The sequence below is a fragment of the Telopea speciosissima genome, chromosome 10, assembly GCF_018873765.1.
Source record: "Telopea speciosissima isolate NSW1024214 ecotype Mountain lineage chromosome 10, Tspe_v1, whole genome shotgun sequence".
NCBI classification, from domain to species: Eukaryota; Viridiplantae; Streptophyta; class Magnoliopsida; order Proteales; family Proteaceae; genus Telopea; species Telopea speciosissima.
In genome coordinates, this window is record NC_057925.1 from 54,383,760 (window position 1) to 54,400,960 (window position 17,201).

General features: G+C 39.8%; 1 protein-coding gene across 1 annotated transcript; it reads left to right on the plus strand.

Annotated features, from left to right (window-relative positions):
- Positions 1-2,349: 2,349 nt before the first annotated feature.
- On the plus strand, positions 2,350-12,675 carry LOC122642825 (protein argonaute 10-like). The gene is made up of 22 exons (XM_043836429.1): positions 2,350-2,855; positions 3,856-4,452; positions 4,604-4,812; positions 5,022-5,171; positions 5,261-5,394; positions 5,504-5,613; positions 5,712-5,818; positions 6,096-6,234; positions 6,348-6,464; positions 6,783-6,890; positions 6,988-7,059; positions 7,564-7,686; positions 7,807-7,966; positions 8,084-8,205; positions 8,295-8,432; positions 8,560-8,702; positions 8,793-8,855; positions 9,498-9,561; positions 9,643-9,778; positions 9,912-9,985; positions 11,286-11,412; positions 12,305-12,675. Exons 2-22 carry the CDS (start codon positions 3,958-3,960, stop codon positions 12,469-12,471), a joined length of 2,958 nt encoding a protein of 985 aa, XP_043692364.1. The 5' UTR covers positions 2,350-2,855; positions 3,856-3,957; the 3' UTR covers positions 12,472-12,675.
- The last annotated feature ends 4,526 nt before the right edge of the window (positions 12,676-17,201 follow it).

The window sequence follows — 17,201 nt, forward strand, 5'->3', positions numbered from 1 at the left end:
ATTGAGAAAATCTTACATAGTGGACAGCTAGCTTAAGGCTAGTGTAGTAAAACCTAGCCCCCAGGAGGGTTCGAGTTCAAGACCTCCTATTCCTCATCTATTCTATGATCTCCCCCTCCCCCACTATTCCACCAAAAGAGAAAAACCTTACATACAATTGCATTACTATAAACCAAATCAATTACAATATTTTCTTGCTGGTACATGATGAGTTAGGAAAAGAATCTAATCCCTAATAGGAAAACCCAAGGATAACTTTAAAAATTATCATAACATTGTGTATTAGTTTTGCATTATATATAGATATACTGTGAAACCCTGACTATCACAATTACATTGTGCAACACAGTATCCGCGGCTCTCTGTCTTCTCTTGTGATTTAGTGCTCACTTCTTTTCTACCAGTGAGTGATCAAGGCTTTGGTGAAAACCCAATTGATCGTGGAAGAGTTTGCATTCAAGAAAATTCAAAATTATACGTGTGCGTGAGATTCAATGCGAAAGGGGTAAGATCGCATGGAGGCTTCGCGCTTGTGAAGTTTGAGATAATGATCAAAACCATAGTTTCGTATTTGAGATTGAATGGTTTCTCCAATCAATTGTAACGATTCATTTGCTTCCGTCGAATCGTATCTACAATTCTTTCATTATGCACTCTAGGAGTATTATTATTGTTGAATGTAATGGCTGTATTAAGGTGCCCCAATCTGCTCACATCCAACTATGGTCTAGGTGCAATCCCACATAAGAGCACCATTTTTTTTTATTCATCCATTATATTTTCTTTAGAAGTTAGAGCAACAAAGGGCTAGAAAAGATGAGAAGCATTACATAGTCTATGATCATTTACTTAATTTTTTTTCATTAAATATGATCATTTACTTAATAACTATTTGGAAATTGAATATATAGCATTAATTTAGAGATGACTATTAGGGCAGGAAGCCAAAAACTTGAGCAATGAGAAAACCTATATGTGCTCCACCTTATTTTCTTACAAGGGACACTCTGGTGGAATAGAGTCCAAATTAAACCCTTTTCAAAGAATTAAAAAAAAAAAATGTATATAGGTATACAAAACAAAGGAAAAGCCAAATGAAGAAGCAATAGTGCAAAGGTTAAAAGTAATTTGTCATGAATTTATCATGAGGGTACCACTAGTAATTTGTGATTGCTTTTTTACTAGGGCTTTGTGTCTAGACCCATCTTCATCTTTTAGTGCTAAATAGGGACCCCATGTAGGCTCTGTTAAGCAGTAATGGTATACAAGTACACAACTTTCTTCTTTTTTAGCTCAGTAAGTAAATAGGGACCCCATGTATAAAAATAAAAAAAAAACATTTTATCCACTTAATCATGTCTCATAGCTCAGTAAGTAATAAGGGTTTTGAGGAAAAATGCCAATAATGGGGTGGAGGAAGCAACCCCATAGAGGGCTTTTGTTACTCTTTTCTGTTTCTCTAGTAAGGCCCTTTTGTCTAATAAAAAAAAAAAACAGCCCTTCAAAAGGAGGAACTTTGGATTTAGACTCACTGGGTCACCACTCACCACCCAAGACAGTCCCTACTTTAAAATGGGTAGAATCATAGTAGCAATGTATGTGGGATCCCACCACACGCACTCCTCTTCTAACTTGGGAAAACGAGTCTCTTTGAAACTCTATATCTCTCACTCTCTCAAATATCCCCCTCTCTTGTCCACAATAACAATAAAACAAACATAAGCAACCAAAACAAAACAAAATAGGCCCATATAATCCCCCCCAGTTCTACCTTGTTTTCTACATACAAAATAAGAAGCCCAAATCAAAACAAAACAGGTCCATACTCCCTCCTCCTCCACACATCTTTACCTCTGCACTACTCCTAAGGAAGTCATGATTTTGTGTGTTTATTACACCCTGATGCCCTAGTTCTTGTGTGGCCCCCATGCTATTATGAGGACTGGACTATCCCCTGTTTTCTTCTCAAACTCATGAAGGATTGAACTTTAAGGCATATCTATTGTGTGGGCACTATCTGTTGAAAGTACAGAACTTACAGAATTAAGTCCTAACACTCAAGTGTGTACGTACACGTGGCCATTGGGGGCCCTCCCATGAACAGTCCAAGACAATCCAACGGTGTAGACATGAGGACTTGCCACCATACTCATCACAGCATAACTTGCAATCTACAGTAACAAAACCCAACACCCTATGATTCTCATCATCCACTTGGAACCGACCGTTGTACCCATTTGGGTTCATGAGTCTCTGGGCTTTGGTATGCATTGAAAGTTGTGACAGAGAGTGTGTGTGTGTGAGAGAGAGAGAGAGAGAGAGAGAGAGAGAGAGAGAGAGGGTCTGCAGGAGGGGAGGTGCTGAGGGAACTGCAACTTCGAATTATTCTTCTTCTGTGTATGATTGCTTTTAATCCTTTCTAGTTCCTCCGGATTGTCTTTCTCACTGGGTATTTTTAATCTCCGCATGTTACGTCCCCGAGGCTGTGTGGTCAGTCCAAAACCAACACTGATATGTGTGTGTGAGAGAGAGGGAGAGAGCGCAAAGGCAGGCCCTCTCAAGCCTTTTACACGTGATAAAAGAAGGAACACCAAATGCAATTGCATGCGTGTATGAGATATTCATAAGCTAACTCTGGGTCTATACGACTCTATCTGAATCCAAACAACCCAGCTTTAGTTTCCCCTTTCAATTCTCTTTTTACCGCTTCAGGTTCTTTGGCAACTCTCTTTTAAGCTTGTCTTTGATTATCCTTTTTTATCCTGTTGGGTTTCTCCACTTTTTATTAAAGAAGCGTTTGCTAAGAGGTGATTCGGTGAATGAGAGCTATCATCTTCATGGTAAATGAGTTGGTGGTACGTTTCAATTCTGGGTTATTCTGCGTTTCATCCCCACTCTATTTTTTCCCTTATTGTTTTGGAGTTCTTATAATCGGTTTTTTTGCTGGTAAGAGTTTGTTGGGTTTTTTTCTCAAAATTTCTTTTCTCCTCCCTGTGTCTGGCTCTGGGTTCTGGTTTTTGGAGTTCTCCATTTTTAGGAGGAAGTGCTGCGTGTATTTATAGAATTTATATGCGTTTCTGTTATTGTTTCTGACATCGCAAATTAACACATGTGTGGAAGATTGGAACTTAAATGAAGGGTGAGGGGGGAGGGGGGGAGGGGGAGGAGAGAGAGGAAAGTTTAATCCAGACTAGTGCTCGCTGTTCAGTTTTTAGCGGGTAGGGTGTGAAAGTTCGTGGTTCTGAACCTTTTCATGGTTTACAGGAAGGTTACAGCTTAAAATTGGACCAGTGAATGATATTGGCCAATAGGTGGTTATGCTCAAACTCCCCCTCTGCTTGATTCGCTAGTTCCTTAGGATTTGGGTTTGTTTGCTGTTAAGAGAGGCATTGAGAGAAGGTTTCGCTGTTCTTGTCTGTTGATCAGTTTTGTCCCAGATTCAGCTATTATATTTTCCTGACCCACATGGCTGCTTTGTGAGAAATTGCTATTTGCCTTCTGAGTTTTTCTTTTTTCGAGCTTGACCACTCTTAGTTACGGAGTTTTTCTCTGGTAAATCTTTAGTCACCAGACGGGAATTAGTTGAGGTCTAGTTTTTGGGTTCTGGGTTTTCAGTAGGTTACTCTGTTTTCTGAAATAGAGGTACAGGTTTTGGGTTCTGGGTTCTGGGTTTTGCAAAGGAATGGTAATGCTTATTATCAGAACAATGGCCGGGATTCTCTACATCACTAAATTTAAACTTTAGAAATAAAAACTATGATGTATGGCGGTTTTAATTTTTAATAAGTTACTTGTTAATCAATGAAATAACCTTGCTGACATGTCTCTCTTTTCTCTGTAATTTGTGATTCTCAGTACAGATTCCCTGAAACTTGTGAGAGAAAGGAAAATCTGTGTATTTGGTGAAGGTTATTTCGTTGGAACGAAATTGTCTTCTGGGTATCAGTTTTAGTCACCATGCCCATGAGACAGATACAGAGCTCAGAGCAGCACATTGTGATCAAAACCCAAATACAGAGTACCATGAATCCAGTGAAGAAGGTTCCCAAAACTTCACAAAATGGTAGGGGCCCACCTCCTGAAGAAATCCCGAGTGCCACTCCAAACCACCACACTTCACCCCCTTCAAGGAATAGAGGTAGGAGGAGAGGAAGAGGTGGCCGAAAATCCTATCAGGGTGATGTCATAATGCGATCGACTTCCAGAAGACCCTATACTTTCGGTCATGAGCCTGTTCCAGGGTGCCCCGACGGGACTCTGTCATCAGAGATTAAAGATGGGTCTATGGAGAATGGAGGTCATGCCTGCGAGATAGAAACGAGTTTTCCATCTTCAAGCAAAACTCTGAGATTTGCCCCCAGACCTGGTTCTGGACTAGTAGGGACGAAGTGTATAGTAAAAGCCAACCATTTTTTCTTAGAGTTAGCAGAAGGAGACTTGAACCAATATGATGTAAGCTGTTTTCCTCAAATCCTTCCTTCGTATAATCTTTTGTTGCAACTAGAGGCCTATGGAATGGAGTAGGATTTGAACCTCAATTTCCCTTTTTTCAATGGTCTTTCCTATTTTTGCTCCCTTTTTTTTAATTTATTTTTTCTTGCAGGTCACCATTACTCCTGAAGTTGTATCAAGAACTATGAACAGGGCCATCATGGCAGAGCTTGTGAAACTGTACAAGGAGTCTGACCTTGGAAAGAGATTGCCTGCTTATGATGGAAGAAAGTGCTTATACACAGCTGGGGAGCTTCCCTTCACTTCCAAGGAGTTCAACATTAAACTTGTGGAAGAAGACGATGGAATCAGTGCTCCCAAGTAAGGATTTATTGACTTCTCTGTTCCTTTCCTTACCACTTAATTCGCTTCTTTCCATAGGCCTGTATGTTCGAAATCTTGGAATCTTAATGGGTTTCATTAGACACAAAAAATAATTGGTTTGATGGATTCTAGTGGGTTTCTTTTTTTGCTTTCCTTCCTTAATATCATTGTGTAATTACTTCTGCTGTACTTAATACACTTTTCAGAAGAGAAAGAGAATATAAGGTGGTGATCAAGTTTGTTGCTCGAGCACACTTGCATCACTTGAGCCAGTTTCTTGCCAGTAAACGAGCAGATGCTCCACAGGAAGCTCTTCAAATTCTTGACATTGTAATGAGAGAACTCTCCTCCCAAAGGTATATATATGATTTCACTGAATGTGTCTAGTTTTACCAATCTACAGTAGTAGCCATTCTTATTTGTCCAACAATTCCTACATTTCAAGGTATTGTCCTGTCGGGAGATCTTTCTTTTCCCCTGATATAAGAACACCACAGCGGCTCGGAGAGGGTGTGGAGTCATGGTGTGGATTCTACCAGAGTATAAGGCCTACCCAGATGGGCCTAACCCTGAATATTGGTGAGTGAATGCAATCAATTAATATAAAACATAATAAGGAAATTTTTTGTTTCTCTTTTTACCATACTATTATTTCCCTGATTTTGTTTTTCTTTTTTCCATTACACAGATATGTCATCTGCAGCATTTATTGAGCCTCTCCCTGTAATTGAATTTGTTGCTCAGCTGCTTGGCAAGGGTGTATTGTCCAGGACATTGTCTGATTCTGATCGTGTAAAGGTACTATTGGTTTGTTTCGTGTTGGAGGCTAATCATTACTTTTTCCCCTGCCTTTTGGAAATTTATGTGTTGGGTTTTGTTTCTAAAATTCTCACCAGATTAAAAAGGCCCTTAGAGGAGTGAAAGTGGAAGTCACACATAGAGGGAATGTCCGGAGGAAATATCGCGTTTCGGGATTAACGTCACAACCTACTAGAGAGCTTGTGTAAGATGCTTTGTCTCATGATCATATTGGTTTCTTAGTTCAAGGGGACTTTGATGAGATTTTGATCCTTCCATTGCTTGGCTAAATTTTTAATAGAAGACAGAATTTGGCAAGAATTAATCTCTGTTGAGATAATATAATCATTTGAATCAAGTTTATATCGAGTAGGAAGTCGGAACTTTATTACCATTTTCCCTGTGGGTTTCCAATCGAGCTTCTCGTAAAGTGAAGAAGCAGGCTTCATGATGATTCTGTTATTGCTTGTATTGTGTGACAGGTTTCCTGTTGATGAAAAATCAACTATGAAGTCAGTTGTTGAATATTTCCAGGAGATGTACGGCTTCACCATTCAGCATACACATCTTCCCTGCCTTCAAGTGGGGAACCAGAAGAAAGCAAACTATTTGCCTATGGAGGTAAGAGTGGTAGTCATTCACTATAATGCCCTTCCTATTGATTGATTTTGGGAGATGATGTTAAATGGATTTAGGGTCTTATGTAATGGTACCTGCACTATGGTGGTCCTCAGGCCTGCAAAATTGTTGAGGGCCAACGGTATACCAAAAGGTTGAACGAGAAACAAATCACAGCTCTTTTGAAAGTGACATGCCAAAGACCCAGGGATCGGGAAAATGACATTTTGCAGGTATTTCTGATCTGAAAAAGATTTGCTTTTCAACTATTCAAGCTGAAATCAACTAAAAGTAGGCTTTTTTTTTCTTCTGTATAACGTAATATAATTTTAATATAAAAATTTCCAAACAGAACTTTCCATGAAAAAAGTGTGATTTTAATTATATCATATTTGTAATGGTTGCAACTATAATTTTGCATTTTCTATACCTTGCTAACTTTATGCAGTGCTTTCCCCATCCTCCCACCCTCCAAATATATATATATATATAATTTTTTTTTATTAGTAAACCACTTATTTGTCTTCTCTGTATTTTTCCAAATTACACAGACAGTTCAACATAATACTTATGATCAAGACCCGTATGCAAAGGAGTTTGGGATCAAAATAAGTGAAAGGCTAGCTTCCGTTGAGGCTCGGATTCTTCCTGCTCCATGGGTAATGCTCTAGATAATGAAATGTAGCTGCTCGATTCAGCTTAAGATATTTGGTTCTGATCCTTCTAACCACTGACTGATTTCATCATTTTCCATAGCTTAAATATCATGATACTGGGAAGGAAAAAGATTGTTTGCCCCAAGTTGGTCAGTGGAATATGATGAACAAGGTAAATATGTAGTTTTCAAGTATCTTTTTGCCTTAGCATACAGTACCAATTGTACTCTCTGATGTCCACAATGAACACTCAACACTCATTACAATGACTAACTTTCCAACCCTCAAGTTTTCCAACAAAAGGATAAGTTTCTAGAAAGAAAAATTCTTTGTCCGCACCCGATTGTGTAGGGAGTTGAGTTTGATCTCCAATAGTGTGGTTTCCTTAAGATCCATATTGTGCCCTAGTACTTGATGAATCTGTATTATCCTGATGTCATGATCTCCCTTCTAAGACTGCATAAACAACTTAAAAAGGCTTTCCTGAAGTTATTGTTTCCCTCTTTTGATTGTTCCATTTTCTTCATTTTAAGTTTCCAGATCTATCTTTTATATGTGCCTTGAATTTGAGTTGGAGTTTTAAGAAATGCATAATTTCTCATTCCAATCTACAATTTTTTAAATTACTTCTACATCAATCTTTTGGTTGATCATACTCTTGCCTTGTGTGAAATAGAAAATGATCAATGGGAGTACTGTCAGCCGGTGGGCATGTATCAACTTCTCAAGGAGTGTTCAAGAGAGTGTAGCTCGGGGTTTTTGCAATGAGCTGGCTCAAATGTGTCAAGTATCTGGCATGGTAGTATTTATTCAGTTTGCAACATGATTTTTGACTATCCTCTAATGGCACATGTTTTCATTGATTTTTCAGCTTTTGGTTTCTTTATTAATTTGAATCTGTATTGGTATTCTCCTGTAGGAGTTCAACCCAGAGCCTGTTATTCCTATCTACATGGCAAAGCCTGAACAAGTAGAGAAAGCTTTGAAGCATGTTTACCATGCATCCATGAACAAACTCAAAGGAAAAGAGTTAGAGCTACTCTTGGCGATTTTGCCTGACAACAATGGTTCTCTATATGGTATGTGCAATTATTTGGGGGTGATATTTCTTGAAGACCAGGATCTGAGTTTAGTTTTTCAAACTAAAATAAAATCAGAATTGTTTCGAATCTGATGTATTTCTTTTTTATTTTAAGGTGATATCAAGCGGATATGTGAAACGGATCTTGGTTTAATATCACAATGCTGTCTAACAAAATATGTCTTTAAGATTAGTAAACAGTACCTGGCTAATGTGGCCCTGAAAATCAATGTCAAGGTTAGAGATATCCCCAGTAGTAGATGGACTTTATATGTTGCATAATTTTATTCCTCAAACATGCAAATGCTGATTTGGTCTGGTTGCAGATGGGAGGAAGAAACACTGTTCTTTTGGATGCCATCAAGTGGAGAATACCATTGGTCAGTGACATACCAACCATAATATTTGGAGCAGATGTTACCCACCCTGAGAACGGAGAAGACTCCAGCCCTTCGATTGCTGCTGTACAATCAATTAGCCTAATCTACTTTTCTTAATTTCTTTGCTCATATTACCCAAAATTTTTTTTCTTTGCTCATTAAATACCAATTAATGATCTTTGGATGCTGAGAGATGTTGGCTTGATTGTAGGTAGTAGCTTCTCAGGACTGGCCTGAAGTCACAAAATATGCGGGATTGGTTTGTGCTCAAGCTCACAGACAGGAACTCATACAAGACTTGTACAAGACTTGGCATGACCCTGTTCGTGGCACAGTTGGTGGTGGAATGATCCGGTACTTGAAATCTCTCTCAAATTGCTTTGTTTTACCATTCCCCTATGTAAATCATAATTTTCTAATATAATCCTTCCCTTTTAAATGCAGGGATCTATTGGTTTCCTTTCGAAAGGCAACTGGACAAAAGCCGCAAAGGATTATATTCTACAGGTATATAGACTTTCCTGCAATGCTATATAGAAGTGTAAATATGCAATACAGCTATAGTCATGTTACCGAGGTGCTAGTATGTCTCAAAATTTGGGAGCAAATGATGAATATGCTGCTATTTTTGAACCTCCATGGGCCCAATTTCAACTGAGAGTCTGTTCACATGAATCAACTTATAATTTGTCAGTATATATGACTCTGGACAGCATATATGGGGCTGACATAGTTGAACGAACCATACATCTGGCTAACGAAGGTCCCGTCATGTAGGGCTTAAGGTTGGCCACAATTAGGTTGCCTCATGCTTTGTAGCTTGGTTTTTTAACATGTCTTTGTTCAAGGACTTAATCCTGACCTCAAATGGTTATACGGGATAATTATAATTTTTGCATTTAACTCCGGTTACTTAGCAAAAAAACAAGGGTATTTTAGTTGTTAGCAAAAGTTATCATTGAACAAAGACAAAATTGGATGAAACATGCATGGGGGATGTGCATATCTCTCAGCTTGCTACATATATGCACATACGGATGTATGCACAGATACATTAGCATTGCACATTAGAATGTATGCACACATTAGCATATTATTCATGTTTTTTGTTCCATTGTTTCATTTATTAAATGGATTTATTTGGAGCAGGGATGGTGTGAGTGAAGGGCAATTTTACCAAGTTCTACTCTATGAGTTAGATGCAATCCGTAAGGTAGGTTGCTTGTTCCTTTCACCCTCAATAACTGAAGCTGAACAAGATTTTTTATGACACTGATAGTTGATCTATACACAGGCTTGTGCCTCTCTGGAACCAAACTACCAACCGCCTGTGACTTTCATTATTGTTCAAAAACGACATCACACAAGACTATTTGCTAATAACCACAAGGACCGAAGCAGCACAGACAAGAGTGGGAATATTTTACCTGGTAAAAGTTGCAGTTTAATGTGAAAGAATAAAAACTTTGTATTACATATAAACATTAGAGAAGGAGAAAAAGTAAATCTGGACTTGTGTCTATCTAAACACGTGGTGCCTTTTTTCTCTTTAATGTTTTCCAGGTACAGTAGTTGATTCTAAGATCTGTCATCCAACGGAGTTTGATTTTTATCTCTGTAGCCATGCTGGTATTCAGGTGAGCTGCTTAGCTGTTCTGTTTGGCATTAGCACGGCCTCTATCTGTAGATTGTACTTTTTTTAATGCATGGGGACAAAATCACTATAATTTGTCAAGAGACAAGGAATACATGTGATGGCTACTAGAGGACCAAAGTAACTGAAACCCTTAAGTAGGTTGTTCTGGGAAAATCTAAAATATGATATTTCTAGCGCCAGATGATAAACTACTAGGGTGTGAACAAAAACATTGCAACACTTAGTGGGCCTAACTGTTTGTCCTGACTGACACATATTGCTTACACTAGTGGGGATGGGGGGTAAGTTTGGCCATTGAATTTGTCTGGTCTCCACTTGGATGCTGTCCAGTCTCTATAACAGTTTCTTGGAAGTCTGTTATGTTATAGGAAACACTTTGAAGAAGTATTTCAGGACTGTATGATGGGTGGTTGGATAAGTTACTATGGTTCCAATAGTGAAACCTGACCTATCAAAAAAAAAAGTAGTGAAACCTGATCCAATACTGTTTTATCCTATGGAACTATTTGTAGGGTGGGACACCTCTTGGATGAGGGATGGCTACAAAATCAGATTGAAATCAGCAGCCCATCTCTGATCCTTTGTTCTAACGTATGGTTGTAATGACAGTGAGATCTTGAACCAAGAAAGACTCATAATCCATGGTCATGCAACACTGCAACCAAGTGGAGGTATTACCCTTGGCCTAGTTGTAAGATCTCCAGCCGTTGATAGCCACTTCATGTTGGGGGGGGGGGGGTAATGGGTTGGGTGGAAATTATCCTTGTACAAAAATATTAAAAAAATGCAACCAAGTGCCAGATAAAAAGCTATAGTTTACTATCTGGGTTTCTGGGTCTGCCCCATCCTACCTATTGGATGATTCTGATTGATGACATTGAATGGCCTGGATTAGTCTTCTCTTCTGTAGTCTGTGAATTGGAATAGCAGTCTATTCTTGAATAAGGATGGCATGTCAGGTGTAGTTAGGAAACTAAGCTCCAAATAGAAACATAAAAGGGAGGGGGTAAGTTCTGCATCATCTGGCTTTTGGGCATCGCCCCATCCAAACAGATGCACTCCCCATTGAATGTTATTGATTGATGAGAGTAGTGCATCACATAAGAGGGAGATGGTTTTGATGCATTGCCCAGGGGGAGGATAAAGTCTTGTTCAGGATGACAAATCTCACTTTCATAGCACCTAGGTGTACACAAACTTATGCTGCAGTCCCACATTTACACATCTTTACAAATATGTCTTCTCCGAAGATTATTTATATGTTCTTGCTACTCTGACAGGGAACAAGCCGACCAGCTCATTACCATGTTCTATGGGATGAAAACAATTTTACGGCAGATGGAATTCAGTCTTTAACAAATAACCTTTGCTACACATATGCAAGGTGCACACGCTCTGTTTCTGTTGGTAAGTCAATGGTCTTCCTTTCATGATTTTATTGGCTTTCCTTTTGGGGGTTCTCTCTCTTTTCTACATGGAGGGCAAACCTTTCTTTTCTTCTCTCTGCGCGTCAAGGTTTTAAAACTCCAGATCCTGGCTTGGATCAGCTATTAAGGACCACGTCCTGGATCAGCGAATCCTTCCTTTTCCTTGGTGAAAGAGGTCATGCTGCAGGAACAAAGTCTGGGGAGTTCCCATGGTGTTGATTTTGGATCTTTGGATCAGCCACTGGGTATTATAATTCGAATGGCGATGCAGATAGACTGATCCAGCCAATCCGATCTTGATACTTGAAACTATGCTTCCCATTCTTGCAAGATATTTTCTTGTTTGCTTGTTTTATTATGTGTCTTTAGTCAGTCAGTGTGTGACATTGCTTATCAAGTATTTCTCCTGCCTCTGGATGAAAGGATCATATTAGACCCTTGCCTAAGTTGAAAATAGGGTTTAAGAATGTGTTCAAGAAACCTAACTGCTGCTTGGTATTGCCTTTACTCTAGTAGGTAAAAAAAAAAAAAAATGGGAAGGGGGGGGGGGGGGAGGTAAAGTATTGACCCGACTCAGAAAAATAATGAGTTTTTTTTTTTTAAATCAGAAATGAGATTTTAAACTCTTTGAATATATCCAACATCTCTGGATGAAAATGATATCATAAGTGACTATATTCTAAAATTGAAAGTAAGTATTAAACTTTGGTTTATCCATCCAAAATGGGTTCTTGATCCTTACAACTATGTACAATGATGCTATCTGGTATGGCTTGGGGTTGTCCTTGTGTTAGACCATGTCTGCAACTTCTATGTTTTTATTGTTTAACGCATGTGAGATCATTAACCACACATTGTTGGTACTTGTGCAGTTCCTCCAGCATATTATGCGCATTTAGCAGCATTTCGAGCTCGATTCTACATGGAGCCAGAAATGCAGGAGAATGGCTCAACAGCTACTCGGGCAGCAGGGGAGTCGGGAGTCAAGCCATTGCCGGCACTCAAGGAGAATGTGAAGAGAGTTATGTTTTACTGTTAATAAAGAGGAAAGATGTGGAGGATTCCGGTGATATTGATGGTGAGACATCTTGGTTTGCAGCTGCCATGCCTTGCTAGTTCATCTCTGTAAATCCCTTCTTGTATGTATGAGATAAGATGCATATTCAATGGGTCTCCTCCAATTTTAAGTCAGTAAGGCCCTGTTTTGGCACGATTCCAGTTTATAGGAATTACTGCAGAGGGAGCTCAAAGTATAGATTAACAGGCTTATGGGTCAATACAATAGAAGGAAAATTAACCTGCATGATCTGAGAAAACTTCAAAGCTAAATTAAATGTTATAGATTGAGGCCCCAAGCGATGGAAACGGTCTCCCGAGTCGGAGTTGTGACTGATATAGAAGAAGCCTCCTGAGTTGGCATTTATCGACATGGTGCATTCTGTACTTCTCATAATTACTGGGTATATGACTTGGATGATTCTTGAACTAAGCCTTACGGTAAATTCAGTAAACATACAAACAGTATTTTCCTCCCCAATTCACCAAGTAGGAATGAAATTCTCATAATTACTGGGTATATGACTTGGATGATTCTTGAACTAAGCCTTACAGTAAATTCAGTAAACATACAAACAGTATTTTCCTCCCCAATTCACCAAGTAGGAATGAAAGTTGCAGATTAAGCATATGACTGTAAAAGGGTTATGGATATGCTTGCGTAGTGAGCAAAAATTACAAATGAGTACAGAGTTACCAACCCTTTCACCTGTTGGATCAGGATTTTCAGGGCATTGATGTCAACACTGGAGGGCTATGGGTCTGAGTTGAGTTCCAATCTAACTGGTTTAGAGTCTGAAGTCACCATGGCTCCACACATCAACCTATATTTATCTCTTAAAGACTCTTCTGAGATATTTGACAAACTTGGCGAAAGTTAAGATTTGTCAGAGGATATTTGAAATGGAAAGAAAACTATACTTTAGAATCCGTAGTTAAGTGTTCTGCTTCAAGACCAGATACATGACAGAGGACCCCAAACTCAGTAAAGGAACTCAAAATCAGAAAAATGTCATTTTGCATTTTTTATGTTGGATTAATTCTACCTTCAACCGTGGAGAAGAGAAAATCTACCACTCTGTGATGTGATCTTGTGATGCTTGTGTCATCATCAGCTTCCACCTTTACTTGTAAATAAAAAATACACTTCTCCTTGCCAATTAAAAGGGTTCATGGTGAGGACATTCTTCACCATCCTTTTTATGTTCATGTGTGTCTTTCCATGTAGTTTCTTAAATTTTTAAGAACTACTTATTGGAATTCAAGTCGCTTTGGTTGTGTATGGCAATGTTTCTATTCCAAATTAGTATTTTTGAGCTAGAAATACCTTTTTTTTTCCTGTGTTCTTGTTCATTCGGATTACTTTTGTAAAAAAAAAAAATGTTGTATGATAAAATTGAAAAATAAGAGGTATTTTTGCCACTAAAAATGAATAGAAACACATACGGAATGCATATTAACAGAAGTATATCTTATGTGGTGGTGGTGGTGGTAGTGGCGGGTGCAGTGGATGTGACAGTGGTGGTGGTGTTAGAAAGAGTTGAGCTCGAGCTCGAGAATTGGGTTTATTGGCTTGGTTTTGTTATAAATTTGTGTTCATGTGTTATATATACAACATCATGTATGTTTCTTCAATGACCAACAAATGTATTTTTTAGTCCCACTCAGTTTATTCGGAAAAAAAAAAAAGACCGATTCCACAAAAAAACGTAAAAATACTAGAAGTATTTCTTTTGAACGGTGCCACACATACCCTCTCCTATTACATTTTGGGGTAAAAATTTTACCGATGAGATGGGTATGGGATCCTCTATCATATGAATCCACTCATGTCTGGCCACGTAGTAGGTCATGAAGTCTGAGTTCACTGGGCAATAGTGAATCATAGTAAGTCCCATTTAAAAATTTTCAATTCTGAGGTGCACAACCTCTACTGTATGATTTTGAAACGGTTAATGGGAAACAGTTATCCTTCATGTGGAGATTGAATTGGAATATTGGTGGACCTCAAAAAGGAAAATACATCAGTATGCAACTAAGAATACCCAATTCTTGGTATACACCACACAACAGAATAAAAAATTAAACAATGGGTCGGCCCAAGCCCGTACTGCTAAACTGTTTGCTGGGCCTTACTAAGCCTACCTGAGAACTTATAAAGTGTTCACCCAAAAGAAAAAGGATTGCTCGAATAGACTGCTTTGGATTGGAATTGGCTGAGTTCGATCTCGATTTCGGCTGATCTGGAGTGGTTGAAGATCGATTCCTGGTTTATTTTGGCCAACTTGGAATCGAAATTGGATTCGGAGTTTAATAACCTTGGGGGGGGGGGGGGAGGAGAATGGGAGGTCAGATGGAGCAAGATCTCATGGGCATTTAGGGCTGATTAGGGATTGTTCCCGGAACTCCCACTGGTATGGAATTTCCGGCCTGCGGTCCTACTCACATGTCAAGTTTAAGTCCAATTGAAATTTGTGGTATGATAAAGTTTTGAAAATTCACCGAACACATGGAATTTTTGTCATGTAAATTTTTTTTTTGGGGGGAGAGGGATAGCCACGCCCATGTGCGATAAATTAGTGGGCGACACCACCTAGGGTGTGGAATGGGGTATTATACAGGAGAGTCATTTCAAAAGGGGGAAAAGAAAGACAGATATAGTGGATGCTAACTTACGGGACACCGGGGGTGTGTCCAGCCCGCTTTTTTTTTATATTTTTTTTTATTTTTTTTTATTTTTTATATTAGCTGAAAATATAAGGAAAAATGTTTGTTCATAGGGTTTTGTTTTGTTTTGTTTTGTATTTTGGTAAGAATTCATAGGGTTTTATTTGAAGCACAAAACTACTTAAAGAAAAAAAAAAGAAAAAAGAAAAAAAAAAAGCTATATCGGGCTATATAGTTGGTTAAGCCACTCTTAAGCCAGAAACCATCCCCATTTGTCCAACAATTTGAATACGAGTTGGTCAAGTAAAATGAATTAAGCAGTTAAAAAGTGAGCCCACCGATATAATCACTTCTTAAATTTTATTTTATTTTTTTATCCCTCTTGTATCAGGGTTTCCCATGTGATGTTTTTGGATAGGGCCATGAGCAATTGAAAAAGATCCTGTCAATCCGGGTAGCATGCAGCCGTGTGCAGCGCCTGAGATGAGACGAGCGCATTGACCGCCTTACCCCTGCTCGGGCAATGCATTGGGCAGGGGGTAAGGCGATAAATGCGTACCACCTCATCTCAGGTGCTGCACATGTAGCATTGCTGCCTGGATTGATAGGAGCCGAGTCCATGAGAAACCTATATAAGGTGGTTTGTGAGGCCAGCGAGGGAGCAAGTTAATTATATGGATGGCCTACCATTTGTACTACATAGCAGGCCTGAAGGGGGCTGAAATTTTGTAAAGAGGTAGACTCAAAGGTCCCTGATCACGTCAAGTTTTAGCCCAATTAGAGTGGTAAAATAAAACTGTCAAAAATACAGGATGAGTGATGAACAAGAAGGTGCATGATAATGCTTAGACTACTAAGAAGGTGATAATAAATAGGAGTGCATAGAAAGCGAAGATAAGGTGTATGTAAGAAAAAAAATGGTTTTGATTTAGGGCAACCTGCCACTGCCTCTGATGGAAACATTCTCTTAGGGCAACCTGCCGCCGCCTCTATTCATCTTCTTCGCCCTTGTGGCGTGGTTGTATCTCCGTCTGTGTGACGTGTTATCTCTCCGCCTTGTTGTGATTTTTTCTTTTTTTTGCTGCAACTTCCTTCGGCCATGACTCTTGGAGACTCATCGGAGGCCGATGTCGACGCTGATGTTGATGACGATGATGATGACCCATGTGTGCCACTTTGTCCCCTGTGCCCATACTCACCATCACCGCCCTCACTGCCCTACTCACCACTATCTCCCTCACCCTCACCGGCGTCACCACCCTCACCGTCACCTCCTCCCCCTCCCTCACCAGGGTCACCACCCTCACTGCCACCCCCTCCCTCATCGGCCTCATCTCCCTCACCCTCTCTGGCGTCACCGCCCTCACCGCCACCCCCTGCCCCTCCCCCTCCCCTTTTCCCCCTCTCCTTTTTCCTTCCCCCTTTTCCCGCATATTGTCCCCTCCCCTTTTCCCTTCCACCTTCCTTCCCTCCCCCCTTTCTCCGCACAATATCCCTCCACCCTCCCTCCCCTTTTTCTAGCCCGTGTCCCCTCCCCCTCCCTTTTGCCCGGCCATGTTATATTTCTTTTTTCTTGTTCTTTTTCTTTTTTAGTTTCTGGTTTTGCAAGTTACGCCGGTTCTGGCGTTGGTGTCACCATGGAAATGGCCGGCTCCGTTACCCCTCTCGCCGTACAGATTTTGTGGCACTGTCACCGTTCACCAAAGCTCCTCTTGGCGTGGCAGCGTGCCGGCTCGCGTGGGTATGATGGCGTAGATCTTTTCGGCACTTATGGGGTCCTTTCTATTGGCATGAAAGTGCATGAGCGTATCAGTTGTTGTGTCGACATCACTTAATCTAGGGCAATGGCTTTCACCCATCCCCTTCTCCGGATGACTCAATCTATGGCATGCGAGACCGGGTCGCTTTCTGCTCCGTTGGTCTGGGTCTTGTATACCCAAACCTTCTGTTGGTCATGCTACCTATCTTTTTTCAGTATCTTTTTGTGTATCCTGTTTTTCTGTTGGCGTTGGGCGCACGTGAATGAATAGCCCTGTTATCTACCCA